At 42.4% G+C, this 16,477-nt stretch overlaps 1 protein-coding gene across 7 annotated transcripts in view; it reads right to left on the bottom strand.

Moving 5' to 3' along the window:
• The window catches only part of LOC124260022, a 138,350-nt gene that overhangs the window by 97,252 nt on the left and 24,621 nt on the right, over positions 1 to 16,477 (bottom strand). For 5 of the 7 annotated variants that reach the window (XM_046694252.1, XM_046694257.1, XM_046694251.1 and 2 more), the window contains 3 exons: positions 3,733 to 4,297; positions 3,105 to 3,286; positions 1,680 to 1,900 (listed from right to left, as the gene is read on the bottom strand). In XM_046694252.1, the coding sequence (XP_046550208.1) occupies positions 1,680 to 1,900; positions 3,105 to 3,286; positions 3,733 to 4,297 (968 nt within the window). Of the gene's footprint in view, positions 1 to 1,192; positions 1,571 to 1,679; positions 1,901 to 3,104; positions 3,287 to 3,732; positions 4,298 to 13,893; positions 14,057 to 16,477 lie in introns of those variants that run through there. The other 2 variants (XM_046694258.1, XM_046694254.1) reach the window with 2 other exon arrangements.

Here is a 16,477-nt window from a genome sequence, read left to right as displayed (position 1 = left end):
TGATGAGAGATGGATTCACATATAGCTCTTGGGCACACAGTGATGAGAGATCCATTTTCTTATTGCATATTGACACAAAGTGATGAGAGATGGATTCTAATATTGCTTATGAATATTCATGGTTGAGAGATGGATTCACACACCATATGTAAACAAAGTGATGAGAGATAGATTCAGACAATGCACATGAGCACAAGGTGATGAGAGGTTGATTCAGACACTGCATGGGGACACACAGTAATGAGAAATGGAATCACACACTGCACATGAACACACAGTGATGAGAGATGGATTCAGACACTGGACATGTACACACAGTAAAGAGAGATGGATTCACACATTGCACTATCACACACAGTGATGAGAGTTGGGTTCACACACTGCACATGGATACACAGTGATGAGAAATGGAATCACACACTGCACATGAACACACAGTGATGAGAGATGGATTCACACACTGCACATGAAAACACAGTGATGAGGGATGGATTTACACACTGCACATAGACGCACATTAATGAAAGATGGATTCACACATTGCTCATGAACAGACAGTGATGAAAAAAGGATTCACACACTGCACATGGATACACAGTGATGAGAGATGGATTCACACATTGCACTTGAAAAGACAGTGATGAGAGATGGATTCACACATTGCACTATCACACACAGTGATGAGAGTTGGGTTCACACACTGCACATGGATACACAGTAATGAGAAATGGAATCACACACTGCACATGAACACACAGTGATGAGAAATGGATTCACACACTGCACATGAAAACACAGTGATGAGGGATGGATTTACACACTGCACATAGACGCACATTAATGAAAGATGGATTCACACATTGCTCATGAACAGACAGTGATGAAAAAAGGATTCACACACTGCACAGTGATGAGAGATGGATTCACACATTGCACTGAAAAGACAGTGATGAGAGATGTGTTCACACATTGCACTATCACACACAGTGATGGATTCACACACTGCACATGTGGTGATGAGGATGGATCTATACACATAGACGCACATTGAAAATGGATTCACACATTGCTCATGAACAGACAGTGATGAAAAAAGGATTCACACACTGCACATGGATACACAGTGATGAGAGATGGATTCACACATTGCACTTGAAAAGACAGTGATGAGAGATGGATTCAAACACTGCACATGGATACACAGTAATGAAAAATGGATTCACACATTGCACATGAACACACAGTGATGAGAGATGGATTCACCCCCTGCACTTGAAAACACAGGGATGACAAAAGGATTTTCACATTGCACATGAACAGACAGTGATGAGAGATGGGTTCACACATTGCACTTTGAAAGCAAGGATACTTGAGTACAAGGATAGTGGTTGATCAGGGGCAAGTCTACAGACTGCACACTTTTGTATGAGGAAGGTGAGTATCAAAGGGGTAATAAATATTCAAAAAGAATTTGTTGTGTTTACATGTCACAACACGATTCATTGTTACAACTTATAGCTCTTGTGGCGCTTTTGTGATGCATACGAGTCTTATCCTATGCTCCCCAAACCTGCAAAAAAAAACAAGCGAACGACTGGCTTATCAGGTCTAGACTGTTTGTCATATGTTGTCAACAAACAAAGAAACGAAACAAAGCAGGACGCTGTAACAATACTTACACTGTGAAGGGAGACTTTGGGTCCACATTGTGAGTGATTGGTACATTTACTCTGTGAGGAATGTAGGCGTACTTGTACGCATTCCAAAGTGGTCGGGTAGATCTGGAATAGTCAAAGTGCTCGATTCCGGAAGAGTGATTCCTTGTTTTACCCCAGCTGGTGTAGTGGAACATTATGTAAAAATAGAATCCTGCCGCGAGCGGTTCCCGAGCAAACAGATCCTGCAATCACCAAACATAATTATTATCCCATTCGAGAAAAGACTGCCCCTTGTTTGACACGTAATTCTTACCATTATCAATGGAACTATCATCAACCTGTGTTTTCTGTCAACTCTTTGCTCGAACTGTTTTAACATGACCTACCATTGCGCACCACATTACGCAACCACATTACGCAAAGCTGAGGTTGCGTAAGTTCTGTCGGGTATCTATCATGGAGAAAGCTGAGGTTGCGTAAGTTCTGTCGGGTATCTAACATGCAAAAAGCTGAGGTTGCGTAAGTTCTGCTGGGTATCTATCATGCAGAAAGCTGAGGTTCTGTAAGTTTATGTTTGTATCTGTCATGCAGAAAGCTGAAGTTCCGTAAGTTCTGCTAGGTGTCTATCATACAGAAAGCTGAGGTTCCGTAAGTTCTGTCGGGTATCTATCATGCAGAAAGCTGAGGTTGCGTAAGTTCTGCTAGGTATATATCATCTAGTAAGTGAAAGCTGAGGTTGTGTAAGTTCTGCTAGGTATCTATCATGCAAAAAGCTGAGGTTGCGTAAGTTCGGCTAGGTATCTATCATGGAGAATGCTGAGGTTGCGTAAGTTCAGGTAGGTATCTATCATGCAGAAAGCTGATGTTCCGTAAGTTCGGCTAGGTATCTATCATGCAGAAAGCTGAGGTTGCGTAAGTTCTGCTGGGTGTCTATCATGGAGAAAGCTGAGGTTGCGTAAGTTCGGCTAGGTATCTATCATGCAGAAAGCTGAGGTTCTGTAAGTTTATCTTTGTATCTGTCATGCAGAAAGCTGAGGTTGCGTAAGTTCTGCTAGGTGTCTATCATGGAGAAAGCTGAGGTTGCGTAAGTTCTGCTGGGTGTCTATCATGCAGAAAGCTGGTGTTCAATCAATGCTAACACCACCAAATACTTAGGATCGTTTGTCAGCGACTGAAAGCCTTGATAGTTTGTTGGTTGGCTATCGCAACCCCGAGTCGGGACCAGACAATCCAGTGATCAACTTCATGAGCATCGATCTACGCAACTGGCAAACGTTGGAGAGATTCGTGTTAGTTTTAAGTAAATTCCAAATACATTGTTCAGTGTGAACGTAGAAAACCACATCATTACAATGTTCAATAAACGAAATAACGACTGACTGAATACAATCTTCATCAATGAAGTCTTCAATATGAAATGGATGAAGGGTTGTTTTTTTTGCTCACCTTAATGAAGGATTTCAGAGTAATGTTTATTCTGGGAAGTACAATTTCATCCACATCGGTGTTGATGACCCAGTCATAGCCGGACAGTCGATCTCTGCAGTCTATCAACGGGTAGTTGTCATCATTGTCGAACTGACTATCGTGGTTGTGACGATGTCCCGACAGGTCTCGGAAGCGAACACCTATTAAAATAATCCATAATTGTAATTGGTGTTTACACTGATGTTTTCAAATGGACTCCAGTTGTGTCACGGCATGTTGCTTAAATGTGGAGGAAGAGTGGTGCAGATTACTCATTTATAATCAAGTTAATATTCATATTACACCCTTTTCCAACAAATTACTCAGAGGTGCTCAAGCAAAGACACTGTCAAAAAAATGTGTTTCTAGCATTCGCGTTAACTGGTGAGTCATTTAAGGCGATGCTATCTGGGAAACCACTGTAGCCTAATGGTTAAAGCGTTTGCTCGTCACGCCGTAAATCCGGGTTCGATTCCCCATATGGACACAATGTGTGAGGGCCATTGCTGGTGTCTCCCGCCGTGATATTGCTGTAGTATCGCTAAAAGCGGCGTACATCTAAACTCATTCACTCACTATCATTACCATATCATCAGGATAACATCACCTTCAATTTTCCCTGGCAACTTGTGGGGTTGTACTTCCACGATCCCTTGACGTGTATAGTAGTTTAGGATCTTCCGGATATTTTCCGGACAGTCCAAATCAAATATTAATATTTTATCTACCCCGAGCAGTTTTTGAATTTCTATCCATTCCACTAAGCGCTGCGGCCTCAACGCCTCTCCAAAAATAGTCTTCGCACAAATGGCCAGGCCACCAGGCACTTGAGCAGGTTTTCTGATTGGGACGTAGTTGGACATGTTGTTGCTACATGTAGAAGGCGTCAAAGACACGCTGACAACGTCTGTGCCTGCGGGGACTGAACAGCTATACTTTGTTGCGTGAAAATGAGCGTTTCCTCCATATCGGTATATCTCTTTAGTTTGTGTCCGTAAACGAGTTTGGTTTCTGATAAAAATGCAACAGTCCAGTCGCACTCGAGAGCCGTCCATAGTGTTCAGATATATAATCAAACGGCTCTTTTTGGGTTGATCCTGACGTTCATATGCAGTGAACAAGAAGTTTCTTTTTTCAGACACTTCATTACCCCACAGTATTCCAACTGAAAACTGGAAACAACAGCATGTTACAACCAGGGGGATTGCCACAAGATATAGAGTAGATGTACCGACTCAAGGAAAGGTGGTATAGTCCTGGGTTAAATCGTTATCTAGCTCGGTTTAGACTCCCCAATTCGATAAACTGAACAAAGCACATTTCCAGTGTTTCCTGTTGTGATGTTGCTGCACTATTGTTTGCTAAGTAAACCAAACCTCACTCACTCATTTGCGAACATTGTTAATATATTACCGGTTTTGTATTCACAACAGCTACATATATTGCAGGAATGTATGAACTGTTTCACGAATACACCAAGGGACGGCCTGTTTCCAGATATTGTCGATAACATCCCAAACATTGATTTAATACACAACAGTCTCGTTTCCTGCTGACTGGGTTCCGTCCTATTGCGCAACTTAGTACAATAACCAGTCCATAACTTTGAGACCAACTCTTTCAGCTAGATACATAAAAAATAATCTGTATTATTTAATACATCTTATCACTTGTATATTGCAACACTACGCCCTTTCTTATCCTTGCAAACTTACAGCTAGCTCTGACAAACGGAAATCTAAAAAAGGCGTGGAAATCTCAAAACGAGGCTCGGCCGCTAGAAACGTTTGGCGGTCTGGTACGGACTTGATATTATATCAATCACAGTGTACGTTGCAAAAATACACTATAACAGTTGTAACCAGTGAGCCAGATGAATTGTGAATCACTGTATGACCTCTTCAAACAGGGGGAGTCCGTGACGTCTTAGTTAAAGACATATTGCCTAAACCTCGACATGAAATATAAAAATGCGATCACCAGACGAAATGACTATTTTACCCAAATTTTCTTAAGTTAGTAAATAAACGTGTCAACCGGCGGCCATATGAACAAACGTTTGAAATCTATGTATCATCTGGCTGTCAGATGTACACACGTTTAAGGGGGTGTTAAAATAAACGAACACTCAACTCTGCATTTACATGTATTTCACAGGTGTGTAAATCTGGTCATTGTTTTCATGTGTTTTCTAGCATGTGTAACTTATGTAAATGCTGTGATAATAGGACATGCATTTTAATACCTTTGAAATCTCGTACGACCAGGGTTAGGTTTGTCATATGTTTAGTACATGCGTAAATTGTTGGTAATGGGTAAATTGAGTGTTACAAGATTGACCCTACTTTAACATGTATTTCAATGGTTCTGTAATATAACTGTCACATAGGGTTCGTTAGCGCGTCCGACCAGGCCATAATGTACTGAGATAATTAGAAACACATGGTGAAGTGATACCCATGACTGAGCACCATTATTAATGTGCGTGTCTCTTTTGACATACACATGATGTCTGTTTGAAACGTTCAAATATCGGGTCTATGGGCCAGTGCCCAGTTGTTCAAACGCCCGTTACATTTTAATGAACCGTTAACGTCGAGAGAGCAAAAGCCTGTTGCTCAAAGTGCCATTAACCTTTAACGGCCCGTTAAGACCACGCTTACTTAACGTAAGGGGAGGTGGTACATTAGCTCACTAACGTTACCATTAGCATTAGTTCTACACCTGGCTGCATGGTGACAACATGGCGTTTATTGTCCAGCGTAATGCAGCATTCATGAACATTAGACCACAAAGAAAATCTAAGGAATTCAGAAATGTTTCTGTTGAGTTTAACCCCCTGGGTGCCACAGGGACATATATGTCCTTCTTCTTCAACATTCACTTTGAAGTCCAATCAAATTCTAAATATATCACGCACACAAATATAATTCATAGTTTTGAATTTTCTGCGGGGAAATTCCCTGTTTCTTGATACCTCAGCTATTATCTCAGACAAACCTAAAGTGCTGTAAAAGACGTTTCAAAATAGGCTTCATCGTCGATGTCGCCATTTTCGACACAATACGAAATCGCGATTTACAGCGTTATTTGCTGTATGTTTTGAAATTTGAAAATCGGTTAATTATTGAATTTCAAAATTGCATATTAATTTTCACTGATATCAGTTTTCCATAAAATCACTAATGACTATTCTGAAACGTTGCCGATGAATTTGGTTGGGATGTTTTCGGAAATACACTAACCCGAACGCCGAAGTGCGCTTTCCGCTATATAGATAGTGTGCGTGTCAACATTGTTGTACATATTAGGCAATTCTTTGAGGTGAAGGTCGGTTGAACAAAAGTTAACACAACTGCCCTTATCCTTCCGATTACACTTTCAGTATTACGATGTATATTTTGCGTATTGTTCAGATATTTCTTCAATACTAATTTCATTGCCTTGTTCAATATCATACCATACGTGGATTATAGGGTATACGTTTGCGTATTGTTTGAACGTTTTTGATTGTTTGAATAATATTTACATAGGAAATGGACACATTTAGTGTAGTATACTATACTGTATACCTTTACACAAGTGTTAGAAGATCCAGCCTAGCCATAACTGCAACATGCACTTTAGTTCCTGATATTCAATGCATTGAGACTAATATTGCAGTTTCATATGAACATATTAATGAACAGCGATTTCATTAAAACTGATAATATTAATGAAATGATTTTATGAAATGTACATGCATACATATTTAAAGGAATTGTCTTGTTCATTGAATTGTCCACCCCTAGTCTTCCTTTGCTGCATTTGGTAGTAAGTAAATGTCTTTTTTAGCTTTTTGGGCGATGTTTCCCGACTTTTCCTTCACCTGCTCTACATCACGACAGCAGACGCCTTTAATTGTTTACCGCATCTGTTATTTTTTGCCAGATGGGAGCCTTGGCCCTATTTGTAACCTCATTGCTGATTTTTTAACTTAAAATTTCAGCATTTTCTTGATACATTGGCTGAATTACATTTTTAATTGGTGCTGAAATCTTTTACTCTTTTTCTTTTCTTACAGTCAGATGTTACTGATGTGATCATTTCAGGTGCTTTTGATAGCGATGCCATTTTGACAGGGAATCATGGGACAGTGTTCAATGAATTGTGGGTGATGGTTAGGTCCTTAACAGGCTGTTATACTCTAATCATAACATTAGTTAACGCCCTGTTAAAATTACCTTCCAGCAACCAAATTTTAAATTACTCTTAACTAACTTTTCGTTAGCTATTTAACGAGTCGTTAGTGTTTAACGGTATGTTAAAATAACGGTGCTTTGAGCAACTGGGCCTAGAGCGTTATGTATGTTAGGGAGTGTGTGTGCATGTGTGAGAGGGAGAGGGTGTGGGATGGGGTAGGCCTAGGGTGGGGAGTAGTAGGGGGAATGATAAGAAAAACCTGTATAGGTACACCTTGCTCAGAAGCTTCCATATGGGCTAATTCTGCTACCAGCCTAGGTGAAAATGAGTGTTTGCCCAATCCCTTCGACAAGACCACTTTCGGCTGCTTCCAGTGCAGTGCACTCCCAGTTAGAGCTATGTGGGTGCATGGATATAGAAATATGCCAGGAACCAAGCTCTCGCGCGAAGCCTATACCGAGATCCGATCGGGTCGTTTGTCCCTTCGGGAAGCGAAGAGAAGTACCACATATCGCAAGCTCGATACACGCGAATCCGAGGTGGTATAGACAAGCCCCAGACGACGACAACTCCCGACATATCCGAAGACTTCGAGGCCCTGCTGCAGAAGTGTCGCCCCATGTTGCTTTCCGACCGAGAGAAACAAATCCTGGAGCAATCGGGACACACCTTCTACGAACGCTACCAGATCCCCAAACAGTTTCTCGAACTCTATTTGCTGTGCTTTCGCCCACTAGTAGAAGCCGGCAAAATAGTCGATTTCGTCTACATCTACCCACCCCACCAATTTCGACCCTCGGCGGGCAAACTCGAATCATTCTCGCCGATGACTGCGATCCGGGTCCCAGGACAGGCACAACCAATGCACCGACTGTCTCGCCACTCTATCGAACTGCCTGCTCTCTTTGGACCCGACAACTCTACGTGCAAGTGCGCCATCGACCACTGCGTCGACAGCAAGAAATGTGTTCTCTGGGAAAAGAAAGCGATAGACTACACACCCCAGAGCGACTCCACTCGAGGTTCCCGAAGAGATCGTGGTCAACAGCTGTTTACGCCAAATGTAGAGAACCTGTGCGACAAGCGCCTGTGCTTTCTGGAGCATAACGGTATGCACTCCTCGCCAGCAAATTGGTCGACCGTTGTCCGTGCAAGGAGAAAGAGTCTTGTATCTTCCGGCAGCTATCGGGAAGCAGAGGTACCACAGGGACGGGGCAATATTTGGCATACCCATTGCCCAACTATGGCGACCAAGGATATGGAAGTAGCACCCCTCCGTGCAGCGAACACCGAAAAGCCGCGAACGTCCCAGAAGGAGTCTACATGTGCAAAAGTTTGCTGTAGCGAGATACAAAGGAAGAACCGGCTGTTGTTGCTACCGATCCCCGACTGGGGAAACGATTCCAGTCTGCTACAAAGATATGAGAAACGATTCCGGACGCCGGTGGAATAGAACGCCCTACGGTTGGTGCGGGGAACCGTTTCTGTGCACGCTTCGGCAAAATCTGCTACTACGCCTATATCGGAAAAGAAAGACGATAGAGAAGTAGAATTGCTGCTTCCTGACCTTGGGCGAGAATAGGTTCTATGGGTCCTGCACCACAGGGCTAGGGAGAGTAGACCCTCAACAGCTCGCCTAGTATTTTTGCAGATGCAGTCGCGGGCTGGGGGTTGCAAAGGCGAATGGAGTCATTAACTTGTCTAGGCCCGTTTTGCATTATTCCAACTGCTTTTCGTGGAAATCGTGGTACAGAAAGTATACCCTACTACATTACTTTTTTCCCCCAAAACGCTGCATACCACTCTCTACTCCATATGGAAGGGATCCCCACGTTTGGTCTTGGGTGTTTCTACCTTCTCTGCCGGTGTGTGGAGGGGGTGCACGAAGGAGGAAACTGGTTTGCTGTGCTTCCACGTCTTGTACACAACCTTCCAGAGAAAAACAGCGGCTAGCGAAAGGTAGGTCCACCTTTGGGCTGTTTCTAGCATCTGCCGCACCTTCTGGATATCCAGACGGGTCTCTTCTTACTCCTCCTCGACGTTTTCTATTTCCTCTTCCTCGTCGTCCTTGTCCAGCATCGACAAGATGTCGACCAACAAATTCGTGGTTTGCTCCACACGAGCCGGCAACGTATTCGTGGTTTGCTCCACACGAGCCGACATCGCCGCAGTTTGCTCCACACGAGCCTCTAGCCTTCCCAAGCGGTCGTAGAAGTCCTGGACGGTGGGCGCAGTCGGCTCTGCAGCAGGCAATACGCTCTCGCTGGGGGGCAATACGCTGCTGGTAGACCATGCGCTAGCGGCAGCAGGCAATACGTCTGTGCTGGGACTTTTCCACGCATCTTGCGAATCTCCTCCACCTGGTCTTGTGATAGTTGTCTTTTGGGAGGCATTTGGTTGTGCTATATATCTACATTCGCAAAAAATTGTCTATATGGGAAACTAGGGCACACTAGACAAACTGGGCACACTAGACAGAACCTAGAGGTTTGCTTGTTTTGCCAAGCATTTGCTATGCATTGCTAAGCATTGCTAAGTATTTGCTAAGCATTGCTAAGCATTGCTAAGTATTTGCTAAGCATTTGCTAAGCATTTGCTAAGCATCGCTAGGAGTTTCCTGGGAGAGGATTGGGATTCCTGGGGAGGATTGGGATTCCTGGGAGAGGATTGGGATTCCTGGGAGAGGATTGGGATTCCCATATAGACAAGTAGGAAGCATGGGTATATATATTCCCAGTGAAAAAACCAATCATGCCACCAAGAAGAGATTTGTCTTCGGAAAAGATCCAAGAAATACGCTCCCTTCGAGGGGTGCTCCCAGCAAGCGAAGTCAAAAAGCGCTTCGGTATTGGGTCCACAAGACTCTACGACATATGGCGAGAGCCTGCTGTAGAGCCTCCGACCAGCACGATGGTATTGCCCGCTAGCACAGCCACGGAACCGTCTAGCGACACCACTGGAGAGGAAGCGTTGGCCCCCAGCACAGACGCATTGCCTGCTGCCGCTAGCGCAACGTCTACCAGCAGCTTATTGCCTGCGGCCATCTTGCCCCCCAGCGAGAGCGTATTGCCTGCTGCAGAGCCGACTGCGCCCACCGTCCAGGACTTCTACGACCGCTTGGGAAGGCTAGAGGCTCGTGTGGAGCAAACTGCGGCGATGTCGGCTCGTGTGAGCAAACCACGAATACGTTGCCGGCTCGTGTGGAGCAAACCACGAATTTGTTGGTAGACATCTTGTCGATGCTGGACAAGGACGACGAGGAAGAGGAAATAGAAAACGTCGAGGAGGAGTAAGAAGAGACCCGTCTGGATATCCAGAAGGTGCGGCAGATGCTAGAAACAGCCCAAAGGTGGACCTACCTTTCGCTAGCCGCTGTTTTTCTCTGGAAGGTTGTGTACAAGACGTGGAAGCACAGCAAACCAGTTTCCTCCTTCGTGCACCCCCTCCACACACCGGCAGAGAAGGTAGAAACACCCAAGACCAAACGTGGGGATCCCTTCCATATGGAGTAGAGAGTGGTATGCAGCGTTTTGGGGGAAAAAAGTAATGTAGTAGGGTATACTTTCCGTTACCTACGATTTCCACGAAAAAGCAGTTGGAATACGAAAACGGGCCTAGACAAGTGTACGACTCCATTCGCCTTTGCAACCCCAGCCCGCGACTGCATCTGCAAAAATACTAGGCGAGCTGTTGGAGGGTCTACTCTCCTAGCCCTGTGGTGCAGGACCCATAGAACCTATTCTCGCCCAAGGTCAGGAAGCAGCAATTTTACTTCTCTATCGTCTTTCTTTTTCCGATATAGGCGAAGTAGCAGATTTTGCCGAGTGCACAGAAACGGTTCCCGCACCAACCGTAGGCGTTCTATTCCACCGGCGCCCGAATCGTTTCTCATATCTTGTAGCCGTAGACTGGAATCGTTTCCCCAGTCGGGGATCGAAAGTAGCAACAACAGCCGGTTCTTCCCTTTGTATCTCGCTACAGCAAACTTTTGCACATGTAGACTCCTTCTGGGACGTTCGCGGCTTTTCGGTGTTCGCTGCAACGGAGGGGGTGCTACTTCCATATCCTTGGTCCGCCATAGTTGGGCAATGGGGTATGCCAAATATTGCCCGTCCCTGTGGTACCTCTGCTTCCCCGATAGCTGCCGGAAGATGCAAGACTCTTTCTCCTTGCACGGACAACGGTCGCACCAATTTGCTGGCGAGGGAGTGCATACCGTATGCTCCAGAAAGCACAGGCGTTGTCGTACAGGTTCTCTATATTTGCTTGAAACAGCTGTTGACCACGATCTCTTCGGGAACCTCGAGTGGGAGTCGCTCCTGGGGTGTGTAGTCTATCGCTTTTCCCAGAGAACACATTTCTTGCTGTCCACGCAGTGGTCGATGGCGCCGCACTTGCATCGAGAGTTGTCGGGTCCAAAGAGAGCAGGCAGTTCGATAGAGTGGCGAGACAGTCGGTGCATTGGTTGTGCCTGTCCTTGGGACCCGGATCGCAGTCATCGGCGAGAATGATTCGAGTTTGCCCGCCGAGGGTCGAAATTGGTGGGTGGGTAGATGTAGTCGAAATCGACTATTTTGCCGGCTTCTACTAGTGGGCGAAAGCACAGCAAATAGAGTTCGAGAAACTGTTTGGGGATCTGGTAGCGTTCGTAGAAGGTGTGTCCCGATTGCTCCAGGATTTGTTTCTCGGTCCGGTCGAAAGCAACATGGGGCGACACTTCTGCAGCAGGGCCTCAAGTCTTCGGATATGTCGGGAGTTGTCGTCGTCTGGGGCTTGTCTGTACCACCTCGGATTCGCGTGTATCGAGCTTGCGATATGTGGTACTTCCTCTTCGCTTCCCGAAGGGACAAACGACCCGATCGGATCTCGGTATAGGCTTCGCGCGAGAGCTTGGTTCCTGGCATATTTCTATATCCATGCACCCACATAGCTCTAACTGGGAGTGCACTGCACTGGAAGCAGCCGAAAGTGGTCTTGTCGAAGGGATTGGGCAAACACTCATTTTCACCTAGGCTGGTAGCAGAATTAGCCCATATGGAAGCTTCTGAGCAAGGTGTACCTATACAGGTTTTTCTTATCATTCCCCCTACTACTGTGGGGTGATGGCGGTGGATCGGTGTTTGGTTACTGATAAGTCATTCTGGGCCCGGTTGTTCAAAACTCGGTTATCTTAACACTCGGTTAACTCTTAACCGACTGTTAAATCCTTAAGCCGCCGTTAGCTAACCGAACGTTAAAAGAGCATTGCACAGTCCATGCTTAACAGTGCCGTTTACTAACGTCATTGTTATCTTTAACGTCGTGGTTAAAGTCGTGGTTAAAGTTCTATCAATCCCATAATGCAATAGTTTGTTTACTTCCGTCAATGTCAAAAACGGAGGCACCAAACGAGAAATCACCGCCTGAACACCTAAAACCAAGAAAGAAAAGAAGTAGTAATTTATCGGTGGAGGAAGAAAACATTATTCAAAGCTCGGTGGAGGGCAATTCGAAAATACTAAATGAAAAGCACAGAAACGAGGTTACTAGAAAAAAGAAAAATCAAATTTGGCTGGAAATTACCAAAGAAGTCAATACGAGATGCGTTGCTTCAAGAACAGTCGACGAGGTAAAAGAGATATCGAGATCATGCGGGACACAGCCTGCTTCAGCGGGGTGGTTGGTGGAATCGAAACGGAAGTTTAACATAGCTGACGCACTCTTTTCATGACCGACAATTGTTTTATAATATTTTGTAATGAACAGATCTAGCTCAGACTCCCATCGCTTTATCAAGCCTTCTATCATTTGACTTGTGACGTCTGTCAGTGCCCGCTGTTTACACTCTATTTTTAGTAAATGTCGACCTTGAACTTGGTGTAGTTTGGGGTGAGAGATGTTGTCAATGTCAATCGTGAGAAGCTGCATTTGAAAGCGAAAGGTTACAGTCTGCACTGTGGGGAATATAATATAGATTTCTTAACAAATTCAATCTTTGAGACACTGTAAGTAGCTTCTTATATCCTATCTAGAACGATAATTGTCTACCTCACTGGTACAACGAGCCCATTAATTGTAACAATTGTATTAGTCATTCGACAACACAAGATGTAATTGGTGCATGCAATTTTCTCAATATGCAACAAGCGGTCGATCCAAAGTTTCTGTCGATATTGCTTGAGTATCCACATAATTACCAGGCGTAACCAAAACTCAGTCATTCGTGTCAGTGGTAGGTGCGTGGTGAGTACCCAAAATACGAAAAAACAAGATTGCATAAATTTTACGTATTGAAATTAGACTTATGTAGGCTACAATTACATGTTCAAAAAATACTTAACGTGTCATTAACGTGTTTCTGTTTAAATTAAACTGTAATTTAATCCCTATAGGTCATGCTTTTATACATTATTTTCATTATCTCTACCAAATTTTAAATTGAATATTAATTAAAGTTAATAAAATATATAGATCTTGATCATTCAACATTTCAGTTTGCATTACATTTAACGATGAAAAACAAATAAATGACGAAGTAATCACATATATGTTAAATTTAATTTGAATCACTAAATTTAGATTTGCCTTAATTCAAAGATTTATATACAGTTGAAAGTGCCATCATGTCTTCCTCCATATGCCTCCAATGGTGGCTGCTCATCTATGTTGGCTCTGTCATCATCAGGCTCACACATATCAATAGTAATGTTGTGCAGGACAGCACAAGCAACAGCAACAATGCAACACACTCGGCTTGGTTCCATCCTCACCTATTTCGAAGGAATAAATACATATTTTACTTTTTGTATGTCATTTTTCAGTAATACTTAGGTAAATTGATGTGAGCTTCATAATGAATTATTAAATATTTAATTTCATAATGTATTTCAATTATAAGATTTGACACATACATATCAAAATTGATATTTGATACATACATATATACAGTACATGTAATTAATGGACAATATTAATTTCATATTGGATATTTCAGGTATGTTGAACAAAATATTTCAATAAGAAAATGTTTCCCAATATTTTCATTCATTTCAGTGGAGCATATACAAAAGTATATAAGTATGGTTTGATGGAGTAACAGTGTCTGCATAGCAAGCACCATAGACTAGCATGACATATACAGCAGGTAGTGCGTTGTACACTTACAAGAGAAAGTATTTTCAGACTACATGTTTTTTTACGGTGAATGTAATAGTGGTGGTCCGATTAATTGAAATAATCGAAGATTGGTCGCAATGAAAAGAATGACCGAGCAATCGATCATGTTTTCTCATAATCGACACAAACAATCTTGGCACACTTGTTTGCATTAACAACATTTTTCACAAGGTTGGTTTGGTCTGTTACACTTCATAAGCACTACAAGTTCGTTCCTTGTCACGATTGAATTTATCATACAGATTCCAGGAAAGTTATGTTCCTAACATACTAGTCATCCTTTAACGATGTAAACTTTGTAAACAAAACTTTGGCAAAACACCCGAAAGAACTACATGTTTTTTCTATAATTTTTTCGATGATTGATCGGTTGTAATGATCCAATCATTAATTGTGAGATTTTAACCAATTCCCAATACAACACTATATGTAATACAATGGAATATCAATGTTGGCATAGCAAACATTATAGTCTAGCATAACCGATACAGTAAGTAGTGCATAATACACTTATAAGAGAAGGTACAGTCAGGCTAAGGATATTCCTTGGGCCATTACCTCTCGGACTTTGACGTGTTGTTATGTTTCCAGTGTTCAATGACATATAATGAAATAACAACTAAATATTTCAATAAATTATTATGATGTCTTATATTTAAATATATATTTTTTCCCAACAAAAAGAAGGAATATGTGATATTGAGCTTAAAGCTAATCTATTTAGATTACTGCAAATCTTTTTTACTGCTCAATGGATGGGAGATCAGTTGAATTGAATATAAGGAAATTTTTTATATGAAATAATAAACATATGTTTTCACTATCTGACTGTGATTACTTTTTTTATTGAAGTATTTATTGTTGGATTTTTGGGGGTAATACACGAGAAGAAAATGATGGAGGGTGAACTTGCAGAAAGGTTGAGATCTACACTTACTTCCCTACTGTTAGAGTGTAATTTAGATCTTGGGTATTTATCATTCCTTATCTTTATATTGTTATTATTTGATAATCTGTTAAATTTGGATTATTTTGTGTTGTATTGAATACATTATACGTTACAAGTACATTTGTGTTGTTTTGCCCTCTAGATATTGATTGTTCCTAGTCATGTCTATTCCTGTTGCAATAATAATGACATACATACATACAATATTATATATACACACATATGTACATGTATGTATGTATGTATGTATGTATGTATGTATGTATGTATGTATGTATGTATGTATGTATGTATGTATGTATGTATGTGTGTGTGTGTGTGTATGTATGTATGTGTGTACGTATGTATGTGTGTGTGTACGTATGTATATATTATATATGTGTGTGTATGTATGTGTGTGTGCGCGTATATGTTATTTTTATTAAATACTTATATTTTCCTTCATAATGTCATGTGTGAGAATATTCTGAGGATTGATAAATATCTTTACTCAGTATTAATATTACCTCAGAGTGTAGGACATGGGGGGGGGGTCGTTTCCACCTGCCGAATGTCCTCTTAAAGTATCAACCAAATACTCGAAAGACCTCCTTCCAAACCTGTAACGAAGACGCAGTTCACTGTCCTAATAGCTTAGATTGTTTAAATCGTAAGCTCTATAAACTTTCTCATGTCCTTGGTTCTTTAACGGCCATGGGCGAGCGAGTTTAAATATAAAGTTTTCGAATTTCTTTTCCATTTTTTCATCCTTGGCATGTATTCATAACAACTGCATGTTTAATTCAGTCAAATCCCTTGTCAGAAAGTGCCCACAGTGTGGAGAGTTTCTGGACTTTTGTGAGTCCAGAATTATATTGTGACGTGTTCCGATGTTAAACAACCCGGTTAACTATTTAGCGGCGGTCCGTAGGTGTGATAACTTTAACGCCAAGATAACGACGGGTTAAAGAAACGCCTTAACCACTTGGTTAACTTTAACGGCCGGTTAAGAGTGTTTAACCAGTGGTTAAAAGATAACCGAGTTTTGAATAACCGAGCCCTGATCAGTAGGTAATATCGTTTATAC

This window comes from Haliotis rubra, unplaced genomic scaffold, assembly GCF_003918875.1.
Source record: "Haliotis rubra isolate DU_JTF1 unplaced genomic scaffold, ASM391887v1 Scf748, whole genome shotgun sequence".
Classification (NCBI taxonomy): domain Eukaryota; kingdom Metazoa; phylum Mollusca; class Gastropoda; order Lepetellida; family Haliotidae; genus Haliotis; species Haliotis rubra.
The sequence above is the reverse complement of the archived record's forward strand: the minus strand, read 5'-3'. Positions and strand labels throughout refer to the sequence as shown.